General features: G+C 43.2%; 1 protein-coding gene across 1 annotated transcript in view; it reads right to left on the bottom strand.

Annotated features, from left to right (window-relative positions):
• Positions 1-331: 331 nt before the first annotated feature.
• The window catches only part of LOC149201820 (SIN-like family protein), a 193,872-nt gene continuing 183,859 nt past the window's right edge, over positions 332-10,344 (bottom strand). The window contains exon 13 of the mRNA XM_089403024.1: positions 332-789. Coding sequence (XP_089259150.1) covers positions 718-789 — 72 coding nt within the window. The 3' untranslated portion in view covers positions 332-717. The remainder of the gene's footprint in view (positions 790-10,344) is intronic.

Genomic DNA, 10,344 nt, shown 5'->3' with positions numbered 1-10,344 from the left:
ATGCTATTGCATTAACCTGACAACTTGGACCACAAAGCCACCTCCAAGATTATAATTTTTTTTATACACGTAGTACTTTGTAAACAACCGTTTTCAAATAATTGTTGTCTATCAATAACAAATAATTTAACTTCATTGGATAATGATTGCAAAATCCAGCTGAACATGTAGTGTTAAAGACGATATTTTTTCTAAATGCTTTGGGCATTCTGATGGTGTTACCTGAATTCAGCTGCACACAACTTTGTTGTGAACAATAAAGATTTTCTCGAGATACCTTTACATAACCTTAATATGTATCTGTAACTATATGCAGTTCCTGCTCCAACCAAAAAGATAAAATTCTCTTTTTAATGAACAATTAATTGACTAAATTGCTCAAAGAGATGGAGCTATCCTCTTTAATTGACTCAATTGCTCAATGACATGGAGCTATCCTCTTTCAAAAGACAAAATAGAGGAGTAATCTGGTGATGTGGATTCAATTTGGCCTCGGTAATGATACAGAATAATCAGATTATAGTGGAGTTCTTCCACTTTCGTCAATTGACAACATTAAATAAACCACATAAACTACATTTCTGGATGAGAGAATTTCCCCTCGGTAATGACACAGAATAATCAGATTATAGCGGAGTTCTTCCACTTTTGTGAATTGACAACATTAAATAAACCACATAAACGACATTTCTGAATGAGACTCTAATAGGCAGAATGCTATTCTGGTCTACCGTCTCCTGTTTTCAACACCCAGCCATTTCCTCTTGCATTGCACAGCTCCTTCATCACCTATACATCAATTACACATAACATCAGTTTACACAATACACAGCCAAACAAATGCAAATGAAATTGCATCCATTTCACATCAAACAAACTTTAGACCAATTTTGCAAAACAACCTCGCACATTCCCACTGTTGGATAACTCTTAAGTAGTTATAATCCTGATTAAATTAGCACTTAATGTTTGACTAAATGTAAACAAAGTTCGATAACGAGGAGACTTCCCCATATTGGTCTTCAAATATCCCTCTTTTCCCTCCCTACAGAGAGAATATTGGAGAGTTCCTTTCTGGCAACATTGTAGCTATTTCTTTATCTTGCTACTAATGATTTTTTGTCCGATACCTCAAAACTTCCAAGTCGCACTTGTAGGTTTACTTTTTTTTATGTTCTACGAAACCTGACCTGGAGATCTATTTATCGTTTGCTAGCTCCATTTATTGTATGTTCCTGCTTTCGGTTTTATGTATTCCATTTCTGGTTGGAACTTGTCACTATAGTGTAAGCTTAGCAACGTCATAGTATATGAAACACATCAAGTGAAGCACGTGTGGGAACAGTGCAGGTTCAGATAGGGTGAAAGTACTCACACAACTGATTTCCAAATTTTAGATATAAGAAAAATCATGATTAGGAACTTCAAAAATTATATAGACAAAATGTTTGAGGCAGTATCACAACTTCAAGCAGACTATGCACAGTAGACTTTCTTATGGACAGACCCTCGGCCTTGCAAAGGAAGCTCCTCCGTCTGTCTGGGCACATCTAATAAGGCCTTCGGTCCCCTTCTAGGGCTGCAGCCTAGTTTCACAAAACAGAACCTTCAAGTTAAGGACTGCAGAATAGGTGTCTACAAGGGGTGATCTCAATGGCCTTTCTTAAGCTCGCTTTGATACCATGTTGATTTTCTAGTGCTAATTAGACAAGCAAAATTTTCTGCTACTAATAATTACGTCCAATGATATACAATCTTACTTTAGCACATTTCAGAGCATCATTAAGCAATTACACTCAATTTCAACAATAGTTGCAACAGAGACAGTAACGATCTAGAAGAAAAACCATGCACAGTAGACACCAAAATTTTCATTTGGGAAACCCAAACTCGGGAGAAAACCTACCAATCTTTTCTAGGAGAAATTGCTCAAATCAGGCTGCCACCCCTCCAAAAACGCTGAGAAATCTCCCCTGATCAACCCTTCGGCACCCCCAACTCAATTCAGTCCCAAATCATTCAGCCAAGCTTTCCCCACGAAAAATAACTACACAGCCCAGAACAGCTACTGTGCAAGCCTCCGCAAGATAAATTCGACCCGGGTAAAGCACACTCTCCAAGCCTGCAAATTCACCGGAAATCTACTGCAAATTGACCGAGGAATGGACCTGCAAAGTCTCAGTGTTCTCACCTCAGGAATACTCTCCCACAAGACTGTGTGGCTTCCTTTTCTGCGTCCGGTCTGAAGCAAGGGCAACTCATACCACCTAGAAACTACTCCCCAAGCCTCCACGAAAATTATGGCAATACTTTCCTAGGGTGGCACTCAAGGTCCACCGAAAAAAGGGTGAGATTTCCCCTTTGAACTGTCTGGTGTTGAACAGCCCTTGTGACCCAGCTAAATAGCTTGAGCAACAATGGTGTAATTGTCAAATTAGCAAAAGGTACCTAAATGAGTGCTCCACCTCCTATTTATAATCTTTTCCCCTTCTCTTGCCTTGTGGGCCCCACCCATCAAATTCCCTTTTTCCCTCCATCTCTCTCCAAGTCGAGCTCACCAAGGGGTGTGTATTTCCTCATGGAGTGGCCCCCACCTTCCACTAACTTCACGATTTCCCCCTTTCCTCTAAAGTGGGTCCCTCTCTTTACCCAAAAATTAAATCTTCCTTTGATTTATACATTCTCCTAAGTTGTGGGCAAAAATTGGTGTTCACCAAATCAAAATTGCAAAAATGGAAATTCTTCTTAACAAAATTAATTAATTGGGGATATTATAGTCCTCCCCACCAAAAATTGTTTGTCCTCAAGCAATGCCTGAACAAGCACCCTCTCGGCCAGATGACCCAAATAGTCATTGCAAACAATACTGGGGTCCCATATGTTTCATCGAGTCATCCCTGATCTGTGTTGTCCCACCATGGGGAAACAGCTCGATTCTACGATCCCAAGTCATCTTGATTAACATGAGGCATCCATCGCTCCACTCACTGCCCAGCCCGGCATGGGCACTAGATGCCCTCTGCATACTGCTGCTAAGTAGAGCATCACGGTATAATAAAATCCTGATCATCTCCTCGTGGAACTGCTCTACTAAATAGTCCCTCTCGTGCACTTCAGGAGTAGACTCTTGATGATACAATCTAATCCCCATGGGATTGAATCCTCATCCACCTGAGCTTCCCATGATCTCCTCCATTTGATCACCCTGTGACACTAGTGAAGTCCCCCACACCATCAACGAATCACTAAAACCCAACGGAAGATCTGGATGACCTTCCCCTATATAAACCAGCTCACCTCTACGAGTAGCTGAACTGTTACGCCCTAATATGCCAAAGTCTCCTGCCCATCACAGAATGAACCTATCATGTTGACATCATGACACCCCAGTCATGCCTGACTTCTCAACATACTTGTACTAGATCCTCCCCTCCAATAATGCTCAACTAATATATCTATCATGATTAGCACTATGCCCAACCTACAAGAGCAACTCAGCAATGCTCGAGTCCACCCCTCCACGACTAGCCTCAACCCTGAGCAACAACTTGCCTCGCCATATGATGAAGGTCCCAGGGATTCCCCATGTGTCAACTTGAGAAAGAATTGGATCACTCTCCATTGTAGCCCTACCCATTGAGAAGTGGAGTGATACAGTCGCCACTTAGATCCCTGGATCCCCCAACCACACTGGGAGCTCACAACTCCCACACCTCATGGGTTGCCATTGCATAGCATTGCTACCTGCTAGAACCCCTCCGACACTCATGTCTGACCCCTATATGTATCCCATAGGTGGTCCCCAAGTATCAAGAATATGTCTGACGCATGCCAATTTACCTTGCTCCTGCCAGACCACACAGCGAGATCTATTATCCCAACTCCTGATGATACGCCTGGACACTGCTCGGAGTCTGGACACCCTCCTGTAGATAAAGTCTACCATCCACTGTCCCTCATGCTCATGTAATGCCTCAGACTATCCCGCTGAAAGTGCATCATGCAGCCCCCTCGCAATCACCTCCCCAAGTGTGAGCCCAGGGGTGGAACATATGCTACCTCGGCAAATAACCATGCCATCGCTAAGCCTGTATAAGTTTGCTCATGCACCCACCAAGTGTCTCAAATTAAGAGTCTCCTCCCTGCCCATGTCATGCGGTGTCTCATCCAACTGCCTAGGGTGAGCCTCCCATGTCATGTTGCTTGAACGGAGAGCATCAAGGGGCAACAACCAAACACTCTACGACTGTAAGCAACACTGGAGGGTGATGGGTGGGTAGGTCCCCAAGGATATGATAAAGAGTCTGTCGGAATGCTGAGGAGTAATCCTACATACGTCCCTCTCTTAGCCTCAAATATGATAACCCAATCAAAGACCTATCTCCGCTAGACATGGTGTCTCTAGATGCTCAACAACGTCCCCATTAATCCTAGGTGAGTTGCACCCAATGGTACACCTAATGTCCTTGTCCATATGTCTCCTTGGAGGCAACGCTCCAAGAACCCGTTCTGCTACATCATACTCCCCTGCATACCACCAAGCATCCATGTACTCCTTGGCATGCCACTGTACATTGCGACCTACACATGTACACCACTGGATACCCCCTACTACTATTGTACCATCATGTATCGTCTCGTGTCCTACCTGTGTCACTGTACCTGACACACCCCGCAAGTACCCAATGAGATGCAAGTCACTCTTCCGACTCCACAGTGTAAACCAACATGCTATGGCACACCAACATGCATCTCCATGCTCCTCTGCAAGCCACTACTCCTTTCTGCATAGCCCTACACACCACTGGATGTTATGGTCTAAAATTGGGTCTGTATGCATCAGGCCACATCCCTCTATATCACTGGACCCTACGACATTCACATAACTCTATGCAGTCCTGTGTAACACTACCTATTGTCGTACCACCCTACATATGGTATCCCGCATGTGCCAATGTATCTGCCACTCTGCTAGTGAACCCACCATGACACACATCATGTCTCCTCATCCATCTTAGTAGACCTGAGCGACATAACTCCACACTTGCTAGAGGGGATATCTCTGTTATGTCGACCCTCAATGACCCATGAGCCCAATACCTCAATGGGAGAACATCGTCTCCATACAATGCTCAGTCAGGTGGCCAACCCATGCCACCTCCTCCAACCAGCTCCTACCAGAGAATGCTAATCATCCTGCAACCCCATGTGAAACCAACATGCCAAAACAACCCATGGGGTTTGCTCACAAACTGCCTAACCACTAGTGTCGACTAGAACTCCCCTAAAGAATGTGTGCACTCAATCACTAGGTCGACTACCTCATCAATGCCATAGTCATCCCACATGTTTGATATCGGATAGGAAACCCCACCTGGATCCCAATGTCAACTTGGGCCTCCTGTACCCACGGTGTCTAAGAGCTCCCACTGAGCTTCACTCCGGACTATGACCATCTCCATGAGTCCAACCCACTCCACCGGGTACCAACTCAAAATCTCTCGCCATCCAACCCCAAAAGAGGGATCGAATGCACGAACTCTAGCACACAAAACAAGCCCTCCATCTTGCGAGCATTGCACCCTGCGCAGCTCATGTCGCCTCATCTCACCATCCTGGTCAACACATAAAATCTGTAGAGGTGAATTTGCAAGCCCCATCTATATAAGCCCAAAGAGAGCTATAGCCTAGAAGTACTGCAACTCTATTGACGATCTATGCATTTCTCTGCTCTAAATCGGTGGTTGGCCCAAAAGATGACTGCTTGTCCTCCTCCCCCATGGGCTCAACATAAGTCATGAACTGGCCCTCCATGACTAGCTCACATCCCTCTATGTGTTCTCCATGCTGTTGTAGGTGGCTACCGTTTGGTAACTCAATCATGGCTCCGGGTACTTCTATGTCTCCTAGAATCCAACTAGGAATGGCACCTCATCAACAAATGGCTCTATGAGTTTATGCTCTACTCTCTCTGCCAAGGTGTCAATCGATGCTATCAAAGAGGTATCCAATAATGATGACTCCTGCACCACGCAGGGTGTATCTACATGCTTCTCACAACCCTGCGTGCCCTCAACCTCCTCCTCAGGCTCCTAATATTTAAATTCGGGTCTCCACCAACAAAATTGCCTCTTGGTCTCACCCTCTAACTGTCCTTGGCCTGTCTACTCCTTCTAAAGAGATTCGATGCCCTGATTTTGTCGACCCTCCCCACATGGTGTAGATGGTTGTATCCCCACGGCCTGTGCACCTCTAGTGTCTCTATTGTAGGGATAAGGATGGATCTGGTCTGACACCTTCCTCAACTGAACCAACCTCTAATCGTTCCAGCAGATTCCACCACAAAATTCCTACATACTAAATCTTCCTTGAGCCATGGTTTGATTATGGTTTAACCTGTCACTATGCATATATGCCCAAATCTTCCATGATCTAGTTTACCCCACAGATGGCCAAAATCATGGCTCTGATACCACTGTAATATTCCAAATTGAAATTTACAACTAATAATTGACACATTAACTAGGCTATAGCAAATAAAATCATAAATACACATGCACCATCAAAAACACCAAGAAGTTGGGTAAATAAGCTGAGCCATTTTATTAAATTATGAGTTGTAAGGAGTACATATAGCAAGGAACAAGTGCACCTGGGCTTGCATAAGCAAGTTGGAGCAAACCCAAGTGGGGGAGATGACCCCAAGAGTTAGGGAACTTTAGCCCAATATCCTTCTATGCAGACCCAGAAATTGCCAACTGCTGCTGCACTAGAAATGTTGAGAATGACCTTCTGTGATGCCCGTAATCACCTGAAAATGCAGCTGTACCTTCTTCCAAATATACTTATCCAAACCCAGAAAGGAATCTGCCTAGACCAACCTCCTGGAAAACCCAAAAAATGGTGTAAATTACCAGCAACTGCTGGCTGGAAGGAACCATTGTTTGAGCCTCCAAAGGTGCCCAGAAAATTCTACCAAATTAATTTTAGGCTCTCCACCACAAACCCAAAAAAACCCAGAAAGGGTTTGGTCTAGTTTTGATGCTCCAAAATCACCCCCAAATTCTATGGGCTCCTCCATTGCCTGGAAAATACGACCTGCAGGAAATATGCCTCTGCAACCCCTCCAAAAAGGCTGAGAAATCTCCCCTAATCAACTCTCTGGCACCCCCAACTCAATTCAGCCCCAAATCCTTCAGCCAATCTTTCGCCATGACAATCTCCACCAAGAACTGTGCAGCCCAGGACAGCTATTGCTCAGGCCTCTGCAAGATAAATTTGACCTGGGCAAAGCACACTCTCCAAGCCTGCAAATTCACCGGAAATCTACTGCAAATTGACCAAGGAATGGACCTGCAAAGTCTCAGTGCTCTCACCTCCGGAATACTCTCCCACAAGACTGTGTGGCTCCCTTTTCTGCGTCCAGTCTGAAGCAAGGGCAACTCGTACCACCTGGAAACTGCTCCCCAAGCCTCCACGAAAATTATGGCAATACCTTCCTAGGGTGGCACTCAAGGTCCACCGAAGAAAGGGTGAGATTTCCCCTCGGAAAGCTCTGGTGCTAAACAACACTTGTGTCCCAGCTAAACAGCTTGAGCAACAATAGTGTAATTGTCAAATTAGCAAAAGGTACCTATATGAGTGCTCCACCTATTTATAATTTTTGTCCCTTCTCTTGCCTTGTGGGCCCCACCCATCAAATTTCCTTTTACCCTCCATCTCTCTCCAAGTCAAGCTCTCCGAGGGATGTGTATTTCCTCATGGAGTGGCCCCCACCTTCCACTACTTCACGATTTCCCCCTTTCCTCCAAAGTTGGTCCCTCTGTTTACCCAAACATCAAATCTTCCTTTGATTTATCCATTCTCCTAAGTTGTGGGCCAAAATTGGTTTTCACCAAATCAAAATTGCAAAAATGGAAATTCTTCTTAACAAAATTAATTAATTGGGGATATTACATGCTGCATAGTAAAGAGCCTGGCTGAAGTCAATAGAATACTGGTTTTTCCATTTGGATTTCCAGGGTAAGCAGTGCCTCATTTCCTCTGTGTATGTGTGATTTATTGTGTTGATTTGTTTACTTCATTGATTAGGAATTTCTTTGTATTTTCTTTAACGGCTACCACTGGGCATTGAGATTTTATGGAAGGAACAGTTATCATTAGAAATATTGATTTCTGCATACTCTGTGTTTGTTGCCCATTAGAGATCACCAACAGCTAGAAAACATCCACCGTTGGGTGCCCAACCAATCACAAAGATTTATGGCTTCTATTTCAGAGCCATCCAAATAATTTATGGGCTTTCTAAATTGGTTGGGAGAAGTATGTTGAACATTTCCCAACGAAGTTCACATATATCAAGACATTTGTCACACTTCCTGAGGCACTTTTGGCGCTGTTTATGGACACTTGGACACCTCCTTTGCATGCCACATGTATCATTGTTTAGCACTGTCCTAATTGGTCAGCTTATAAGCTGATGTGGAGGGCTGATTTGCACACATGGAAGCTGTGGGCAATTATTCCAGCATTTGGTAACTGGGATAAGAGACTAGGATGAGGTGGTATTGTCTTGAGATGTCTTGAATGATGTGGACTTGCCTTGAAGCATTGACTTAAGGAATAAATTATAACTAGAATGAGGAATAATTTCATCATAATTGACGTCACTTGGCAGGATGGGGTTTTAATAGCCCTAGTTTTAGTTTGTAAAGGCATCGTTCATGATTCATGGAATGCCTTGACCCAAGGTATGACCATGGGCTGTCTTTTAGAGCATTATGTGGGGTTATTGGAGCATTATTTGAGGCCATTATTGAGTTGCTCTGACGGAGGCCGCCCCCTTTTATTGGACGTTGTTGCAGCTGTTAGGTGGTTTTGAGACTGATTTGAATTAAAATGTCATTCCCATACTTCATGGAGACCCCTTGGTCCAAGGCATAGGCATCGACAATCTTTTGGAACACACTTTGGAGATGTTGGACCTTTGCATTGCATGATTTATGATGCTGTTATAAAGGAACCACCCACCTTTAGAGGCATGTATGCACACTTCATGAGGTCATTGCACAAGAGAGAAAAGAACATTAGAAGACTTGTTGACTTGGAAGGCACCTCACCATTCTTTGAAGCCTGGACCAAGGAGGATGTTGACCATTTACATCATTTTTGAACCATTTTGGAGGCTAGGCATTGGCATCTTGGACCATTTGTCTCTTCTTCGATCAATCAACCACCCTTTTGGGGCATTTACTCATTGACCACTTTATTCCATGATGTGTTAGTTTGCTTGATTTTAGAAGTTAGTTAGATTTAGTTTTTTTAAGGCTAGATCTAAAGAATTAAATCAAATAATGATATTTTATTGTAAAGTTAGATTTAGCTTTCTTGGGCTAGATCTAAGGAATTATATCAAATAATGATATTTTATTGGGAAGTTAGATTTAGTTTTCTTAGGCTAGATCTAAGGACTTAATCAAATAACGATATTTTATTGTAAAATTAGATCTCACTTTATAAATAGAAGAGAGGTTTCTCAATTGTACTCATGGTTGGATTGTGAGGGCACTCCTCTCCCTAGAGTTTATTGGAAATATCTTTATGGGAGCATTTTTGTGATTGCTCAAGACCACCATAAGGTTACTAAGATTGATCCATTTGCAGGGAGATTTTGTTGCCTGGAGAGAAGACGTTTAGAGGCTCTTCTCACATACTGTCCTTTGTTGGTTTGGATTAAGTTTTAATCCTCCTTGCTAAGCCATACTCTAAAATTCCTTAGTAAGGGTTCTGATACTATTTCATGCCATAATCGATCTTGTGGTTGGAGACTCCCCTTGGAGCGATCCCTTCTAGTAAGGCCATGATTTCACAATTTTTCCTTGATTAGATGAGGGGTTAATTTACCTATCAGGTTCTAACATCTAACACCTTTCCCTAATCCAAAAAAATGGATAATCGACTTAAGAGAGTTTTCTTCTTAATCTCATCTTGCCACTTGATTCCTCTAGACTCCATATCCCTAGAAGGATATTGGCATTGATCTTCATATCCCTCCATGACCCGTTTTCTCCTTTTTTCCAAAAAACCCTAAATAAACCTCCATAAAATTTGTTTTACTAAAGCTACTATCGACATCAGTTTGCATTCATTTGATTAAGCCTTAGTAATCCTATTAGGGTATCCCCCTTTGAGTTGGAGAAGAGTTGGCCTCAAGTGAGAGGACAGGTTGCTAAGGTGACAGTGGGTGACCATCCTAAAAGGTTATTTTCGGATTGTACATTGTGGATTGGGCCTTTTATCGTCCATGTATAATTTGGGTGGTAATAGGCCACATTCTCTGAGGCA

The sequence above is a fragment of the Pinus tabuliformis genome, chromosome 2_1 (assembly GCF_031772625.1).
Source record: "Pinus tabuliformis cultivar Carrire ecotype Pingquan chromosome 2_1, CPIR1, whole genome shotgun sequence".
In the NCBI taxonomy this organism is placed as follows: domain Eukaryota; kingdom Viridiplantae; phylum Streptophyta; class Pinopsida; order Pinales; family Pinaceae; genus Pinus; species Pinus tabuliformis.
The sequence above is the reverse complement of the archived record's forward strand: the minus strand, read 5'-3'. Positions and strand labels throughout refer to the sequence as shown.